This window comes from Egretta garzetta, unplaced genomic scaffold (assembly GCF_000687185.1).
Source record: "Egretta garzetta isolate BGI_Z169 unplaced genomic scaffold, ASM68718v1 scaffold702, whole genome shotgun sequence".
Lineage (NCBI taxonomy): Eukaryota > Metazoa > Chordata > Aves > Pelecaniformes > Ardeidae > Egretta > Egretta garzetta.
In genome coordinates this window covers 435,986-455,719 of record NW_009258908.1, presented here as the reverse complement: position 1 = coordinate 455,719, position 19,734 = coordinate 435,986, and the positions used below count along the sequence as shown (strand labels likewise).

Below are 19,734 nucleotides of genomic sequence, written 5' to 3'. Positions count from 1 at the left end.
AAGATGTTGCATTGCTGGAACACGTCCAGAGGAGAACAACTAAGCTGGTGAGGGGTCTGGAACAGAAGTCTTATGAGGAGCTGCTGAAGGAACTGGGGTTATTTACTCTGGAGAAGAGGAGGCTGAGGGGAGACCTGATTGCCCTCTACAACTACCTGAGAGGAGGCTGTAGTGAGGTGGGGGTGGGTCTCTTCTCCCTGGTAACAGATGATAGGTTGAGGGGGAATGGTTTGAAGCTGCACCAGGGCAGGTTTAGGCTAGACATTAGGAAAAACTTCTTCACCGAAAGGGTTGTCAGGCTCTGGAATGGGCTGCCCAGGGAGGTGGTAGAGTCCTCATCCCTGGAGGTATTTAAAAGAAGGATAGATGAAGTGCTTAGGGACATGGTTTAGTGGTGGGATGGCAGGGTTAGGTTAAAGGTTGGACTCTATGATCTCAAAGGTCTTTTCCAACCAAAGTCATTCTATGATTCTATGAGTCTATGATTCTATTTGGCCCAGTAAGCCTGAGATGAACATGCCAATGAACATTAGAGACTGGCTGGATAGGAAGTGAAAGCTGAGAAAGAGAAGGTGACTTTGCATTCATTCCCCAAAAGGCCACAACGCAGGATAGGGGACCTTGCCTTTCATGTGTGAACTGCATCTTCAGCGATCACAACACACCCTCAGGGGATATTCCCATGTAGTGACTCTCAAGATGCCAAAACACAAAAAAGAACACAGAGAAATGCAATTCTTGAGGCTGAAATATCAAGCGAATTAACAAGATTAAATTGAGAATCAGAGACAAAGGGACTGTGCTAGTTAGCCTGAGATTCCCATTTCACTTTCATGCAGGTTGGGACTCAGAGCAAACACTTCACTGTGGGATACAGGAAGAGGTAAATTCAACAGTGCTATATATGTATTTAAACCAACTCCAGGTTGGGACACATTTCTTGCCTGTAATTGGTCTGTATTTTCCAAAGGCATCTCAAAGTTTCTCAATTCTTGAAGAAAAAGATCAGACTGCAGAATATTTCAAAGCAATTAAAAAAAGATCTGAGCCTTTTATTTAAAATACATCACACAATGTAAAACAGAATATATTTACACAGTGTCCTCAGCAAGAGCCTCCCGGAGTGCTGTAAAACCCACACCCACATAATAGAGAGCTTACAGTATCAGGGACTTTTAGAGAACTCTCCCAGGCGGTATTCACAGAATCATAACCTAGAGAAGGAAAAGACTTATTAGATCATCCAGCCATCTCCCTGCTGACTGAGAACCGTTCCCTACAGTATGCTTCCTCACATTTGTTGCTAACAATCAGCCTCTCACTATTCTCCTTGGGAAGTCAGTCGACAGCCAAATATATCCCACGTTATCATTACCATTATGACTTATTTATAGGCTACGGTATAGCCTAAAGGGCCTTGATCAGGATCAGTGGGACCCACTCTACAACCACTTGTAAGAACGATCCTCTCTCCAAAAGAGCACACAGCCTAAATAAGTAAGTTGAAGTCCAGGGGGAAAGATATAATGTACAATTAAAGAGATCAGAATAGCATGGGAAGTGCCACAAACGCTTAATGAATTTTTGCTTCAGAGTTTGGTGGGAGGAAAGGTATGTTGTCACAAACAAGAACAGGTTTCTGATAGTCAGCTAGACATAAACAACAAGGATTTTCTTCCTCCCAGCTTCACACTATTAGTTATAGCTAAAGATCTGGCACGGTGCTGAGAAATCCATCTCATTTTTGGTGCAAATACTCCTGAAGTATTTGAACAATATTAGATTTCTCCCTTCTGCTCCAGCCTCAGTCAACATTTATCTGAGTCACACATATTTTAATCTTCTCTCATAAATCAATACCTCTAGCATAGCAACAGATTTTGCCACTCTGCCCCGATCTTTGACAATATCTTTCCAGTAAGCGATCACCCAGAAATGAGCACCGCATTCCCCTGGTGGGGTCACACAGAAGGAGAGGGGAGATCAGCTCCCTCCAGCACTCACACAAGGCTTCTCTGTGTGGACTCGGATGCCGACGGCCTTTTTCCTGCCGCTTCATCGCTCCGCGTGTCCGTCTCTCATGTGTATGCATTGAAACACTGCACTGCAACACATCCCTGTGTGCTGCAAGACCTACACCACCAGTGAACTCAATGCCTCGTTTTGTCAGGTAACTAACAATTATCACTAAGTCTTGTTGAAAATGGAATCAGAGATTACAGCCTTTGCACAGGAGAATTTAGAGAGAAACAGCAGAATTGGGTAAGGAACATGAGCCGTGCTTGGCAGTGCTGCGGGACAACCCTCCCTCCCCAGTGTGATAAACGGTAGTAAAGAGCTAAAGAGGACCTGGTCTTGAAAGGGGCTGAGTGCTGCTGGTTTGCCCTTGGCCTTCTGCATACCACGCAGAGCTAGTGCACTAAAAGACACCGCATCCAGCAACAGCATCTCAAAATACTTGTACCCTAAGGCAGGGCTGATAAGAGATTTTTCTTCCTCAGTTTTCACCCTGACTTCACCTATGATAGCATCCAACTGGCTGTCATTACTGAAATTAGAGTTACTGCTGCTCCCATTCCTCCCTGCTACACAAACAGGCCATTTTCACTTATCCGGTAGTCAGAAACGAACGCCTGCTTTCCTCACCTTTCCCCACACTCCCGTCTCAAAGATCCCAATCCTCAGTTATCCTACCTCTTTGCTCCTGGTAACTCAGTTTTTTCTATTATTTCCTCACTGGACTTTCGCTCAGAATCTGCTGCCATGTTACCAACCTGTCAAATAAAACTGAAAGGGCTTCTTCATTGTTTTTGCCTCTGTGTGCTTTTAGTAGCTAAAAAACAACAAAAAAACCCACCCCAGATTGTTTCTTTTAAGGGATGGCTGCAGGGAGCTGAATTGGCATAACTGAGGTTGTAACAGTTCTGGAAGGGGGAGGGTGAACAAAGACTTGAGTGCTCGGAAGTAAAGAAACCTTTTAAATCAGATCTGCCAGTGACAGAAGAATAATTTAGAATGAAGTTTTAGTATAAAAGAAAGAAATTACAGAACCACGGATCTACCACGGAGTTTAACAACCACCTCTGCAATCACTCTGTTTGTATTGTCCTTCTCTCCCCTCCCACACACCCGTTTCTGTCTCATCAAGTCTGAAAGCTCTTCAGATCAGAAAATGAACCTCAGTGTACGTACAGCACCTGAGGCCCTGATTCTGCTGTGATATTACATGATAACTTTGCACTTCAGAGCATGCTTAGCTTTTATTCCCTTTAAGCACTCTGTCATCACAGCGTATCTTCAGCAAGATCCTCACCCTTTATTGTTCTGGGCCAAAACTAAGCTGTCATCATCTTTTCTGCCATACCTCATCCCCCTACTTCTCCTGCCTTAACAGCCTTTCTTCCCAATTTTTGCTCTTACAAGTTTCTCCCCAAGCGTCCTTCCCCTCAAAGCAAACTCTAATTCAATGAATCATCTTTAAAATCATGCTTTTTCTTTTATAATGTACTAAAGCCTCTGACAAAATGTTACATATGTAAGCCACAGTGCAATTCTGCACCTCCTCTCTGCCAGTCTCAGTGTTGCCTCTTAGTTTTGATTTCTTTTCCATGTTTCATCTCTTTTGCCTAGCGTGCTTTCGGCAAAGCTGGGACTACCTTACACTCTGTATGCTGCCTAGAACTTTGTGGGTGCTAAAGAAGTACAAAAAATTTTAAGGGGCATGGTTTAGGGGAAAAAACCCCACCACATACAGCTTGTAAAGTCCATGACCATTTACATGGATTAGCAATCTGTCTTTTTTCACAGGCTCAGTTCAAACTCTCAGCCTGCCAGATAATAAATCAACTTTTTGCTTCAATTCTACAGTCACTGGGAGATCTGCATAGTTTTAGGTCAAGCACTTCTAATCGTTTTATGATTCCAAAGTTTCTTACCTTGTCATTTAGTTACTGAACTGTGAGCTTTCATTGACTTTCTAACCACTGTGGCAAGAACTGCTACTAGCCGTGCAAGATTTAAAACCTCATTAAGCAGAGGAGCAAAGTCGGACCACGGTAGTTTTAAGTATATATTGGGGTGGAATTGTGACCCTATGGAAGCCAATGGAAGTTCTGCCACCGGTTCACTGGGGCTGGGTTTCTTCCCTGCCTGCTGCCATTTGTTGTGTTGGGGTGAATAAGTATTGCAAGCTCTCTACTTTACACCCTGGAAATGAGATGCCTCAGTGAATGCTTGGAAATTATTTATTTTCCCTTTTTCTTCTTTTCTATCCTGGTGAAATATTTTACATACAGTCAATTGCTGTACATAAAGACCAACTCTTCCTGTGGATCTGTACGATCCTTCCTCTCCTGCTTGTTAGCTTAATTTCTTCTGCTGTGTCATGGAGTGTTTAATAGCAAAATCTAGCACTCAAATTCTTCTGTTTCTTAATTATCTCTGCCCTGTCAGCTATATCAGTGAAAACAAGTTACCATTAGACAATTCAGATACCAGTAAACACCAAGTTGTGATAATATAGAGTCCTGTATTACTGTCATTACGGAAAAAGCTGTTTCAGGGAGGTTTAAAAAAATTAAATAAGCCCAGCACTTCTAAATGGCCAAAAACCTAAAGATATCTTAATTATCCTTAAATATCTTAATCATTCTGTAGAATCATGATCTTGTCTAATGGCCATTTTAAATGAAAGGTTTGCTGCTCTGCACAGTTGCCACTTCCTTCTAATTGTGAATTAAAGCATAATTTAGCGTGGCTCTGTGCCAGCATGACTAGAAAAATTTACAGACACTAACTCTGGTTGAAATAGGGGGGAAAAAGCAGTTAGATTTCTTTAAGTAATAGAAAATCACTCACCAAGTTGTACTTTAAAACAAAACACTAGAGCTTTAAGTTGACAAACTGACTTGAATTAAACCACATAAAAAAGTGCTTGCACTGTAAATCTTACAGGGCAAAAGTGATGGTAGGTTATCATTCTGTTTATTAGCATGCACTTTGGAGAGTTCAGGGCAAGTATGGATACGCATTCATTCCATTTTATGCCGCACATTACTGAAAACACATTCTCCATAAATAATTCATAAATGCATTGTCTGAAATTTCAGATTCCAAAAATACAACACGGTTTTCAACTTTATGGTTGCTTGGTCTTCAAAACAGAAATAGACAATTGGATGGATGGACTTGGCAAACCTGATAAGAACCCATCAGTCAGAATTACACTCCAGAGGTAAATGCAAACATCTCCCAGCTCCTGATCCCTGGAACAGCAAGGCCATGAAAACAGCCCCTGTGCTCGTGCTAGCAGTCCCTTGGTAGGGAACAGGGAGAAAAAGATAAAGGGCAGAAGTAACCAAGTAGTGAGAAGAAAGTGTTCAGCCAGGATTTTTAAAAGAAAATTTATTAGAAAAAACAATGCCTTACTATTCTCTGATCATGAGCTGGGTGCATAGCAGTAGAGTTAGGAGAGAAAAGGACGTTTTACAGGATGGTGTGGTGGGGAGCTACTGGGGTTGAAACTCAGAGGAATTTAAATGTGAAGTATACTAATAGTTAAAATATAGGGAATGGATGTATTTTGCCTTGCAAAAAGCCCAGACTGCACCACAAACATGAGCTCGGCTTGTTGCTCTCTGCTTTTAATTGGTATCACTTCGTTAATGTAATGGCATAGTAACTGGCATACTCTTTTATGCTAGCTATGCTAGCATAAGAGAGGTGAATAGGATCTTGCAGTTCATCTAAATTCTGATTTCTGCAGAGAGCAGAGTGACCACAAGACCCACTGAAGAAACTGTCGTATGCTTCATAGGCTAGAGTGCTTAAGTTTTATATGCTTTGTGATTCTGTATCTTGCTGACATTATATATGCAGTTTAGGTTCAGTTTTTTCTTTTTCCTTCATAACATACTCAGAAGCCTTATATCAGGTAGCAACTGCTTTTCAGTCAGATTTGCATTCACTTGCTCCGTTCTAACTCACGTCCCATTGAGAGGCACACACAATTTTGGTTGCATTATCCAGTTAGCCTAAGCATAAGCCTTGGTGCTTAGCCCTAACAGAACAGCCCACGATCTCCCTGTTCACCAGCTCTTTATTTGTACTCATTCCCTCCAATTTGCCTGAGAACAAACGTTGCAACTGAGCTCTGAATACTTGGCTTCCCACCGTATTGACTGCTTGGGTGCAGACCATATGTGAAGAAACAACGCTACCATAAAAACTGTGTTCCAACTGCTGTAAAACTTCCTACTCGGCACTCGGTGTGGAAGGGCTGGGACTATCTGTCGCTCCATTCATTTCCAGGTGTGCTGAATTCTCTGGGGTAATCTTTAAATCAGCTGAGATTTCATACATCAAAGATGAGGATACATAATTCAAGAGAAGCCACTGAGATAAAACAGTAGCTGTAAAAAATACAGCATGTTGGTGGTGCCTGGTTTAGCATGTCAAAGAGGGGGGACTGCTGGTGAGGAGTTGCACGCAGTCGGCACAAGAACCTGCCGTGTGGCAAAGCAGGTAGAGTCGTTGTAAGCTTCATAGGGACACAGGCACTGAATAGACTTAACACTGTGCAAGTACCAAGTTAGAAGGCATCCTACAGAAAAAGCCAGCAGTAAAGCATGGAGTACAAGACACTCAGGCCTGGTGTCCCTTGGTTGTAGTCATCGCACGCTAACAACCTCTTTCAAAAACTTTACACAGGTGGTAGGTGTCCCACTGAGATAAATTACCTGCTTTCGGTTGCTGAACAGATGGGCAGGGAAGTGAAATTTTAGTTTGTTCATTCCCAGCAGTAACTAGCAAAGACGATCTCAGGCTCTGCAGGATTACTTTTCGATAACCATACACCTGCAGATAGTCCACGTTCCTGTCAGAAACTACATAAGGTCATTGGTACGCTACAAAATAAGGCAAGGCATTTAACAGCTCAAGAGGCTGATGCTAAGTCTCTCATTCCCATATTCTTCTGAATACATTCTAGGCTGAGAGGGGCCAGAAAGTGTACAGAGAGGGACCTCAACACGCAGGAGAAATGGGCCCACAAGAATCTCATAACATTCAGCAAGGTGAAATGTGAAGTCTTGCACTTGGGGACGAGTAACTCCAGGCAGTAGTCCATGCCATGGTTGACTGGCTGGAAAGCAGCTTTGCAGAGAAGGAGCTCGATGCTTGCTGTCCTGGTAGACAAAAAAAATAAACATAAGCCAGCAAAGGCCAGCACTGCCAGCAGGCCAAGGGAGGTGATCCTTCCTCTCGGCTCAGCCCTGGTGGGACACAGCTGGGAGGGCTCTGTCCAGTGATGGACTCTCCAGTACAAGAGAAATAAGGACACACTCAAGTGAGTCCAGTGAAGGGCAACAAAGGCAATTTAAGGAATTGAAGTATCTGACACAAAAGGAATGTCTAGGGAGCTGGAACTGTTCATCCTGGAGCAAAGGAGACTCAGGGTCATCTTACCAACATGTATAAATACTTCATTAGGGGAAGAAAGAAAATGGAGCCAGGCTCTTTTCAGTGGAGCCCACTGAAAGGACAAGAGGTAATGGGCACAAACTGAAATACAAGAAATTCCATTCAAATGGAAGAAAAAAGCTTTCTTACTATATAGGTGGTTGAACACTGGCACAGGCTGCTCAGAGAGGTTGGGGTGTCTCCATCCTTGGAGATATTAAAAGCCTGACAGACACAGCCCTGAGTAGCCTGCTCTAGCTGACCCTGCTCTGAGCAGGAGCTTGGAGTAGGTATCTCCAGAGGTGCTTTCCAACCTCTGCTATTCTGTGACTTCGTAGTGTGGTATTTCTCCTCATAAACACATTAAACCTCATGGACAGCATATGACAAAAGGGTGAGGACTGACTAGCAAGGACCGGACTCTGACTTACCCATACAGTACAGGGATAGTGCAACCAGGGAAACTTAAAATGCCAATGCCTGCAAACCAAGAAAATCCATGAATGAATCCAAACATTAACCAAGGGCCCAGAAAGGTTTGCAAGTCAATAAAACCAGATCCGATACATGGGAAATCTGATGAGGTGTTTAAACAAGGGTTTTCCCTCCCTTCCCCACATACTTTACCGAATCACTTGCATCTACTAATGTAAAAATACATCATAGGGTAGCACACAACCCCATACATGTTGTTTGTCTTTTTGAATATGATGGTCATAGACAAACTGTAAGAAACTTAGCAAAAATATTTTTAGTATCTTCACTTTAAGCTTGCAAATATTTTTCTGGCAGAAATCCTCAGCTAACTTTACAGCATACAGCAAGACCTCTCAAAAGAAACAGAACTCTTACTTTAAAAAAAAAAAAAAAAAAACCAACAAAAAACTCCACACTACAAAATGAATGTGACCCAGGGACTTACCCTTCTATGCAACAACATGAGCAGAGTGCACAGAGACAGTGAAGTCCGCAGGGCGTGAAATTAAAATTTTCACACAGATACAATGAAGTAATGATACAATGTTACAACCTTGGCACAAAAATCTTCTGGTTTGAGTAAAGTCAATGTCATGTGATGTTACGGTTTGTGCACTGGTAGAAATGGTCCTGCTGCTAAAAAGTTCATAACAAAACAGAAGGAGTGAAAGCAAGAAAATTGTACAGATAATTACAATAGGCCTATACATTCTAGTGATCTAAATGTTCCTTAAGATGCTCATCACAGTAGTATCTAGCTGTCACTGCAGGCTGAGTTAAGAAATTTTCACGCCTAGAAATCGAGGAGCTGAGATGCCATTAGGAGATAGGAAAAACAAGATTGAAATAGATTTGAACTCAGCAAGGAAAGGAGGAGGGAGAGGACATTTCTCTTATTAGGTCGGTTTGTTGCTTACAAATGAAGTGGATATGTAGGTTCCAAATTCCAAGCATATGGATAAGAACAGGGATGCACAGAGCAATTAACAGAGTCAAGCAGAAGCTGGGATGAGCAGCAGCTGGAGCACTGTTGAAGTCCTTCTAGGAATTGCTTCACCTGTTACGGTAAAAAGGGAAGGCAGTGCTGGAACAACATAAACTCCTCAGCAAGGACAAGGTCATTGGAACAAAAGCAGAGCTTGAAAAATTCCTGGCAGATCCACGTACAGGGACACAGACACAATTACTAGAACCTGCCACATCAAGCTCGAGATTTGCAAAGCAAGTTACAAACTGCACCCTTTATACTACAAACAGACCTATGCAGCGCAACACTGAATTATCAGATAATCTGCATGGAGCAGGAAGCATTTTATTTCTGAGAGTATGAAAAAGCCTGCAAACTCATAAATCATAAAGCTGCTTGTACATTATGATGTTTCACAGATACCTGATAGACTGACAGACATGCACGCAGTTGACAAAACATATTTCTAAGTCTGAACTATGGGAGGAAAAAAAAAAGAAATCTAAATTCAGTCCTACTGCTCGTCTCAAACCACAATTTCGTGATCACAGGCACAGAAGTTACACACACAAGAACTATTGGTAATGCATTTCCAGTAACTCTTCCAGAAATGTAACAGAAAAAGTCAGCCTAACAGTGCAAAGGTCGTTCCTTACACGGCATGTTTCGCACCCTACTGATCCAAGATGATACACGCAGAGAAACATACACCCAAATGTGACTTAATAAAATCTTCAACTCTCCAGCTTATTAATTTTTTTAAATTTTTCTCATTTCATTCCAGTGATTTCATTAGGTTAGACTTCTTCAGCTATATTAAAAAATAATCAGAACTGAAATGTTTCAATAAACCCAATTTCTGTTTTAAGTAGTAAAAGATGATTCAATGCAGATGAAGCAAAAATGAAAGTTAAAAGTACAATGGCATTAGAGGCTTTGAGAATCCCCTTTAAAAGATTTTAAATACATAAATTATATATTAGTACTCTGGAATGCATTTGTTTGTTTTTTATAGAAAAAAGGAACTTTAAAAGCAATTTTTTCACTGTGTTCTCCAGCTGTATGTATCAAAATAAAATCCTTTAAAATTTATGGGTGGAAGAACCAAAGGAAAAATATAACACTTAAGGAACCACTATTAAAACAGACAGAGCTAGCTTCCTCCACGGCAGAAAACAAAGATACAATATGATTTTCAGTAAAAGGCTTAATTTTCCATTAAGTTTTCAGATTATTTCCCTCCAACACGTTCAGACTAAGGGAAATAACTCCTCCCCCGATCCTGCCACCACTAGATGGCTATAAATGAAGTAACAGCTCATAAACAACACAAAACAGATAAAATTATCCTATATGTCTCAAAATTGACTGGGAGCTAGAAGCAAGTTGCACTGGGAAATTTAAATGCTAAATATGATCAATATCTACAATGAAATAAATGGTGAAAAGACCCACAAGACACTGTTTGCCTTTAAGATTATCTAAAGGTTGCGGAGATAACTTTAGTGCTCTACACACAGGCCATTACAAAGCCAAACTTAACAATATTCAATAGGTTGCATTTTTGAAAAGGAAACGTGGTCTAGGAAGAGAAAAAAAAATCACACCTACAGTAAAAACTAGTGTGCTCAGCTTGAACAAAGATCTGTAACCAGGGACTACGCCATCAACTCTTTGTTTCCTTCAAATCTGTATCAGAAAACTAGAAAGTTACATGATTCAGGGTTCCTAAAAGTAATGCTGCAAAGCCTACGAAACAAAAACGTATTTAACACCTCAGTAGTCTTTACACTGAAACACTGCCATGACTTTCCTTACTCAAATGTGGAGGATACCTTGGTTATTTCATTACCCTATCCATGAAACATCAGGCCCCAAGTCTTCTGTTACTATGTCTTATTGTAATTCCACTTGCATCAGTGAACAAATTCCAAATATGTAACACTATGAGATTGAGACTTAAGCCTAGATATTGGGTTTTTCCACTTCAGAAATGTCTTAACAAGGACATTAAGAGATGAACATGTAGTTATTTAAAAATCATTACTACAATCCATATATTATGGATGACTTTAGCTAAAAAATCTGTATAAGTTAGAGAAGACCACAATGACACAGTCTTGCAGTATGTGGAGTTAAAAATACAATAACAAAAAGAAGTCAGGATACGGGCTAACTGGACCTCTGGTCTCTGTCTAAATGTTGCATGCTCTGAATGTGCCACCTCACAGTTCCGTCTGATGGCCACCAGTTTCTTCTCCAGTAGCCCAGACAATAAAGAATTTTTCCCTATTGTCTGCATTACTTCTGATTTTATGAAATGTTAAGGTATCCTAAACATAGCTACCTCTTTTCCAATCTGAGGAGTCCTACTCTGTTGGGTTGCTCATTCCACAAAATCTCTCCCTCATCCAAGCAGGCCATTGGACCAAAGATGACCAAAGAGTAACAACACACATTACATACTTAGATTCAACATCTCTATGGAGCAAAAATTTCCTACAGCAGTCTTTCATTTCAGAAGTGGAAACAACATAAAAATGAGATAGTTTGATAAAAAAAAAATTAAAAGGGGCAGTCAAAATGGTAAAATATTTGCAAATGGTATACATCTGTCTAATAGCCATACTAGGGCTCCAAAAAAGGACACGCAAACAATGGACAAAAACTTTAGAAGGATGAAATAGAGTCATACCAAGTAAGTGGAACAGTAAAGGACGCAGTTATGTCTGGTCACATCCAAATAAAGAAAATAGCAAAGAACAAACTGGTAGATCAAGGAAGAAAAAAACAAAACCAACAAAACACAAAAAAACCCACAACCAAAAAAACCCCACAAAACCAAATCCCACAATAAATTCCAGCCAAAGACTAAAGGCCATCCTGCTAAAAAGCATAAGGTCCAATAACAAACTTCATTTTAAATATACAAAAATTAGAAAGTTTGAGTATCTGTTAAAGCCACGAGAAGTTAAAGTTATAACAGAGCACATAAGGATGATAAGGTCATCGCAGAAAATGAGCTGACACATATTCACCAGACAGGAACTTAGGAAGTTTCTGAAGCCACAGAGGACATGGTAGAAGACCTGTTACAAGCTGAACTGTCATATAAATACATTACAGAACAAATCAACATGAATGAACAATAATAAATTGCTGGGATCAGCTGGTACTCACTCACACTTCTGAAGGAGCTCAGGTATGAAATAGCTGAATTATTAACTGTAGCGCGTAACTAATTGCCTAAAACGGCCTCAGTTGGGCAGCAAATGTAGGGGTTTTTTTAAAGTTATCTAGAATGATGCAGAAATCTACAAATCAAGAGGTTTGGTGTTTAGAACAAGCAGATTGATAGAAATTATAATAAAGATTCAATAAACTTGATATATTGGCACAGTCTTTATATTAAGTCTTAATACACCGGGGACCTCTACTAGATTTGTAGAATTATTATGCATCTGAAAAATGAAAATACAGTTTATGTAGTCTACCTGGAAATCCAAAAGCTTTCCAGCAAATCTGTCACCAAAGTTGCCATAAACTAAGAGGAAAATCCATTAATGGATAGATAACTTGTTAAAAGGCAGGAAATAAAGAGAAAACTTTAAAATGGGTCTGCTATAAAGTGGCCAGGGAGGTCATCAGTGGAGCCTCACAGAAATCTGTTAGGGCCTGAACTCTTTAATGCATTCATAAGTGGCCTACAGAAAGGACAAATGATGAGACAACATTCACTGCTGATACGATGCTATTCATGGTAGTAAAAGCAAAAGCTGGAAGTCTTTATTGAGGCAGAGAATTAGAATATTGTATCAAGGAAAAAAAAAGTACATTAAAAACTGGAAATGGGGCAAATCAAATCACATAAAACGCTGGTAAATGCCCTTACGTGACAGAGAGGCAAGAATTTCTTTTGTAAGTAGGCAACTCATCAGCTGGAAATAATTGAGACGACAGAGTTGTGTCTGTCTGCTGAGACCACCTCCTGATGCACACTACGTTTGGCTAGCTTAGGTGGGAAAGGCCCTGCTCAGACCTCAGAAACACTGCAGTATCCTGGCCACCTATGTTTGAGTCGCAGCATCATCAATTTATGTCACTTCTAAAAAGGATTCTTTCCAGCTTTCCATCACCACAGTTTTTATTAAACATGTTACCGCATCACAAACTCATGTTCCACTGAGGAAGATGCTGTATGTTCACAATCATACGTATCCACTCCCTTTCCCAGAGCATTTGGTACCTAAGCCCTTTGATTTACAATGTGAGCATTAAAACTGCATTAATAATCAAGGTACTGACCATGCAGCACATAGGTTAACCCTGCATTTGCCCCCAATCCATAATCAAAATATGAATGACAAACAACTTATTTTTAGTTCCACATACTCAGCTACAAGAGGGATAAGATGTCAGTTCACGTTACTCTAGGCTTATTTTACAGTCCACAGGAAGACAAGTATCAACAAAAGGTGATTTAGCCAATCCTAAAATAAGTCATCGACCATAAAAGGAGCTAAGGGTAACTAGCTCAGTTGTCTCGAGATAAGCAAGATGAATTCCACCCTAACTATATTAGCATCACAGTTAATCATCATTACTACATGGACCAATCAAGCACGGAGATGCACTGTGCCAGGATCATGCCCTGAAGAGTTTACAGCCTGAAAAGTCCGGCCAGGTGAAGGAGAGAGAAAAACGGGAATACATAAGCAATGTGGTGGAAGCATCACAGAGCCATCTTTTGGGAGAATGGCTTCTTGAAGTAAGATGCAATTATTCTGTATATATTATTACTCAATTCCTGCTATCTCAGAAAAAAACCCAACAAAACCAACAAAAAACCAAAACCAAAAACCAAGAGGAACCTCCTCTCCTCTGAAGCAGAGAGGTGACTGCAGTGCTAGGAAAAGAACCATGCAGAACAGTTCCTTAGAGAACCGTGAAGAGAGGAACCAAGACTCGTCTTAATTTGCCAGTCTCTGTAGAAATTGCCGTCACAGTAATTCCAAGAAAATGTTTAAAAGCTACAATGCAGAGAACTCAAGAGTAGCAGTGGAGGAAGAAAAGATATTCAAATCAGGTTTTCTGATGAAGGGGCAAAGCACAGCACTGAAGGAACCTGAATTTTTTTTTTAAAAAGTATTTTCAGACTAAGTATTCATGCTATGATTACAAGTGCAAACAGGAACCTCACCCAATGCACCAGCATTCACTTAAGATTTAATGCGGTATTTGAGAACCTGCAAAAGCACAGGGGGAAAAAAAAAAGTAAAAAAAGTAATTAAGGTAAGAGTGAAAACGATGGCAAGAAGCAGACTTAAAGAGTTAAGTCAGCTGCATAATATGATTTGTACTCTATTTTCCTTTGCTTATTATTACTTTCAAACTACAATCAAGTTATTGTCATACCACTGAATGATGGAAACCTTGCCAACTACTTCAAAACTGACACATTTTCTGTTGCAGTGAACATCCCCAGAAGACATTTCCCCTCATTTTAATACAAAATCCTGTCAGATCCACAGAGCTGAATAAAAAAATGTGTAAAGGATATGTAGCTGTAATAGACCTCCCCCAACTAGTCAACTTTGGAATAAAAGACGATCAAAAAAGACTCAAAGATCCAGTGCTAGATTAATGCAAATATCTGCCTGTTTGCAAGTGTACTTTTTGATTAAACTGGCATACATCAAGTACAATTAGAAAGGTTATTTATAACTAAGAAATACATAATTCTGCATTTTAATGAGGGTGACAATTACAGCCAACAGTTGCTAATTAACATTAATCCTTTTGCACTGCAAGTCAGAATTTCCCAATATGATTTTCATTGTCAGCAACGGACACACTAAAACTGTTATTGCAAAGCAGCTATTAGGTAGCCTGCTTTGACACAAATAGGTGTTTCTGTTACACACAGTAAAGAGAAAGAAGCTGATGATCTGTTAAATTTGATAACCTCAGATGTAAATATAGAATGTCATTTCAAAATTTCCTTGATGTCTACAATACGAAATATAATCAAGGCTTATCATTTTCATGGCTGAACCCAATTCCAAGTTTCCCAAGAGCCAGACTTCACAGGTGAAATCTGATTTCAACACAAGCTCTGAATCTCCCATTGTTAAATTTGGTTTTGATCCCCGCCCCGGGTTCACATCTGCATTTCACCCCTGAGACTTCAAAGCTTTTAGAGGACGTAACCGAACAGCATAGATAAGGAGTAGTGTTTGCCCAGTCGGTATCAGTTTCTGAGGCAAAACTCTGGAGCAAGTGCTGAGGATAGGAATGATTACTACTGATTGATTTCCTACTGTAGCATAGCCTTATTGCAATTTCTTTCCTTATGGAGTATGAAGAAAATATTGGTTCTCAAAAACACTGAATTTAAAATCCTAATCTTCAAAAATTGCTGTAATGTATTTCTATTCATTGATTAAAAATTTCTCTGTAAAATAAATGCCAAGTCTATAATAACAACTGTTGCCCTAATTAAACACTTCTATTTCTGATAGCCATAATCCTCTAAAAGAGAGATGATTTAGATTTGCTATGCATGGCTTTCCAAAAAAGAAGTTATCTCTGTTTTAGCATCTCAGACGTCGTCTTTTCAGGCAGAAACACTAGAAAACTGTCTAACAGTCTCTTTTCATACTGATCTTTAACAGGAAGAGAGACCTGGTCCAAACACCATCAGAGGCACAAGATCATAATGCAGCCAGTAAATAAAACCTCAAGAAGAGCGCCGAGATGCTCACCATCTGGGTCAGGCAATTGGAGTGGGATCAATGTCAGATATAAGTAAATGAGAAGGCAGAAAAGGAGAATTGTGAGCACTAAGCAAAGAAACCTATAATGCACTTCTTACAAAGCACTGTAAAATTCACATTTATTTTGTAAGTATGAGATAGATGGGTTATTTCTACATACAGAGGTGCCCAACTAAAATCAAGATAAGTGATATTAATGTCCTATGGTCAGTATTATTGAACCTCGAAAGCAATAAACTATGAGTCGATAAATATTACATTTGCAACATAGTTAACATTCTTCTACTGTCTCTGGCACTTATTACACATTGTAACCGCAAGTCTACAATACATTATTCATATTTGGGGTGTCACTGAGTGATGGATTGCTGTAAGAGAGGCTGTCCTTTAAATAAATCAACAAATAAAAATGCAAATGTTAACATTTTCAGCCACAACTTTTTCCATCTTGAATGGGGAATGAAAATTTCACATTATATCGACAGCCAGCAGAGAGAACAATTAACAACCTACACTGTGAATAAGAGAGATTAATTTGCCAACGTCTGGTTTTATCACTTGCATATGGAACTATATTGGACTTTTTGTGCTGCTGGCTTTCTCAGGGAGTAGGCAAAACTTGCATCTCCTACCATGTTCACTACCTAACTCACCACCCCACTCCAAACACACTTTTAATCCCTTTAAATGTTCCTAAGTTAGATCTGGAATAAAAGCTTTCTCCTCATCATCCTCCTTTTGAATCTTGAATGGTGCCTGATCCTAAGGGGAAAGAACAAATACCAATTTCTTTGGCACTGCTTGCTTAGACTCTACAGTAGAGGGAACTTCATAGTATCGTCTTGAGAGCAGAACCATATTTAAGCATCCAACACACACAGAACTGAAAGGCAACTACCGCATAAGTAAGACAAAAGTTTAAATCTCATCACTGTCGTATTTCCTAACACTCAGCATAACAGATCTACTCTAGACTATTCCAGTGTGCATTATTAAGTATACAACTCTGCACATTATATTTTACATCAGATATTAATTTGCTTAAAAGTCCCTGAATACACATTCACCTGAGATGTGCTGGGCAATTGGGTAAATAGTTTTGTTTTTAAAATGTCCCTAAACACAAATTTACACAATACAATCTGTTTATAAAAACTCCAACAGGCCACTGTAGTCTAACAGATAATAATATAGCTTGAATATGGTATTCATATTGCAGGAACTTCTAAATCATTTATTTTAATGGCTACAAGAAACTTCTCTCCAAGACAATGAGTTCAGCCAGCATTAAAGCTCTGATTTAAAACTGCAACAAGAAAACATAGGCTTAATGCTGAAATCCTGGACTATCACTCAATCACTTAATTTACCTAACTGTTCTTAAATTCACTTCTTAGATGCCCAAAGTGAAAAATGTTACAGGAGAATTATCTGTTTCCATGGTGAGCAGAACACCCTTTGCCTGTGTCTTTTTAAGTGCTTGATTATCTGCAGTGTTATAGGACCTACTGTGCCAAACTCAACACTACAACTGTTTCTGCGTGGGGAGAGTCTGACAACTGCACCAGGGCTGTAATCAAATTAAATGGTCTTTCACAAGGAGCAATTTACAACACTTATTTTTTAAAAAAAGAATAGCTTAATACTTTGATTTAGAGCAGTTTCAGTTCTGTTTTGCAACACAACACTTGTTTTGCTGAAATCAGTACCTGATTATACCCAAGGTAAGATCTAGTTTATGTAAAAACTTCTTCATTTCTCAATGAAAGCATACAAATGCCCCAACCTCCCCTTTCCAGCTCACAGCCAACACCCAGGGTCTTTCTTCTAGGCAAACAGCAGTTTTGAAAAAGATGTCCCTGGTCACCAAAAAGGTTTAAGATAGTCAGAGGAACTATGCTTCAGGGGTAAGGAACAAACTTACTCTTCCAAATTTGCCCAGCCCCAACCTTGCCTGTGATTTTTCTTCCAAATATATCGGCTTTGGTCTAGCTAAATAAGCATGTGGAGTAGAAAAGCTTTCCAGACCTGCTGTGAACATAATTTCAAGGAGCTCATGCAGGTGTGGACACTTTGCTTAAGAACACTGGATAACCAAACATGCAGTGCTTTGGCTGTATTATGGAAAGCAGCAACAGTCATGCATAGAAGCATGACAGGCAAACAAATCCACTACTAGCCCAACTAAGGATGCCAGATAAAGAAATACTATTTTTCTTTCAGAGATACCACAGAAACCACCTTGTGGACATTCACTCTGCAAGTCTGGTCCTTCTACAGGTCTAGCACTAAGGCTCTCAAGGCACACACCTTTACCTTCTAGGGACACTTATTTCTTGTCCCAGACATGATTCATTCTGAGAGAGAGAGAAGAAAGCAGGACTGCAGCGATTCGTCCTCGAGCAGGAGGTAGCTGCAACACACTGAAGCCTCCGGTTGAGCCCTGCCAAGACAGGCTATCAAGCCAACGCATCTTCTACCTGCCATGCCTGCTTATCCAGCCAGCCCTCCCCAGAAGCTGCGCTAGCACCCTGATGCCTTGCGCTGGCAGGGAGCTTCTGTCGCTTTCCAACACCTTCTCCTTGGCAGGCTTTCCATTGCTGCTACTGCTGGGTGCCAGGGTTTGTGCTAGTTAAAGCTGGCACAAACATGAGTTGAATCTAGTCCTATAAATTTAAATAGTCAAAAGTAATTAGGTTTACAAGTACTGCCGAATAAATAAATTTGCTCTTAGGCTAGGGCTTTGTGCTGCAAGTTTCAGACCCGTGCCAACTGTTGTGGTTAAGCTGTTAACTCCCCCCAAATCACAGATTATAACAAACATGCTGACAAACCCTAACTTCAGTGGCACAAAAGCAGCAATAATTCTCAATATTGATTAATTTAGTTAGTTAAACCTGCAGTCTAAGCTTATAACCATTCAGTGATAAATTGAGACTGACCTGCTGCCCAAGCAGGTTTTTTGATGAAGGATAGGATCAGGTTTAGGTCTCCACAGAAATACTTGTCCATTTACCATTTTCAATTAGAGAAGGCCATGAGTAAGGGAAAGCACAACATGGCTGCTTAAACTGGTCAATTATACTTACAGCACCAACGGAGAGAAAGAAAGTGAGGAAGCATGGAAGACAGCACCCCAGAAATATAGGATTTTTCAAAATTTGTCATCAACTAGTAAAATAAACCTTTAAGGATGACAGCTAATCAGACTCGTTTTACTGATCACTTTATCTGATATGATTTCTAACAGCATATTTCAACAAATATTTTACTCCCCTCTGTGGAAAAGAATGGACCATCAATCCTCTTGAATAAAATTCCTTTTTCTGAGCAGTTGTTGTATGATGTGAATAATTATATCTACTCCTCAGTGCTTGAATGGAATCTCAACTTATCACTATTAGACGGTATCAAGCAGTATTTTTACACACTCTTTATCTGATATTACCATCTTGCAAAGGTAACCTGCGCTTCTAAGAGAAATGCCTAGGCAATCTTGTGGATTCTGTTTGTTTAAACATACAGTTACTTGTGGGAAACAGAGCCCAATCTATCTCAGTTCTTAAATCCTCCTAGAATTACCATCCCTTCCTTCAGAAGAAAAAAAAAAAAAAAAGTGTTTCCATAGCAAGTCAGTACAAATTTGTCAATATTGATAGTGGTTTTTCACCTATTATATATCGCAAGTTCTCTCAGAAGATAGAAATAAACTGCCAGCTGCTGCCAAGAATACAGGGATGATATCAAGCATACATTTTCTTAGTCCACTGGGCCAAGAGAAGATTAAATCTGACTCAAGGCCTCTCATTCTCCAAGAAACATTTAACTCTTCTTATGAAGAGTCATACATTCTTGTCATCCCACTGCACAAAGTCATCTAACTAGTGGTATAAAATGCAGCAAATTCATGCTTTAATCTGCGTTTACTTTGTTGCTTAATTAAAGATTTTATTATGAGAAAATGTGGGGTATGATAAAGGAAAGCAAGGATTGTATGCTGGTTTTCAAGGCACTTACCTCTAGAATTGTAATCCTGCCTAAAGAAGGCAAGTTGCT

At 39.8% G+C, this 19,734-nt stretch overlaps 1 protein-coding gene across 10 annotated transcripts in view; it reads right to left on the bottom strand.

Annotated features, from left to right (window-relative positions):
• The window catches only part of KIAA1328 (KIAA1328 ortholog), a 177,057-nt gene that overhangs the window by 10,486 nt on the left and 146,837 nt on the right, over positions 1-19,734 (bottom strand). For 8 of the 10 annotated variants that reach the window (XM_035889852.1, XM_035889854.1, XM_035889857.1 and 5 more), the window contains one exon: positions 6,234-7,184. The exons of the other annotated variants lie outside the window; for them this stretch is intronic. In XM_035889852.1, the coding sequence (XP_035745745.1) occupies positions 6,935-7,184 (250 nt within the window). In that variant the 3' untranslated portion in view covers positions 6,234-6,934. Of the gene's footprint in view, positions 1-6,233; positions 7,185-19,734 lie in introns of those variants that run through there. 10 annotated transcript variants of the gene reach the window in all.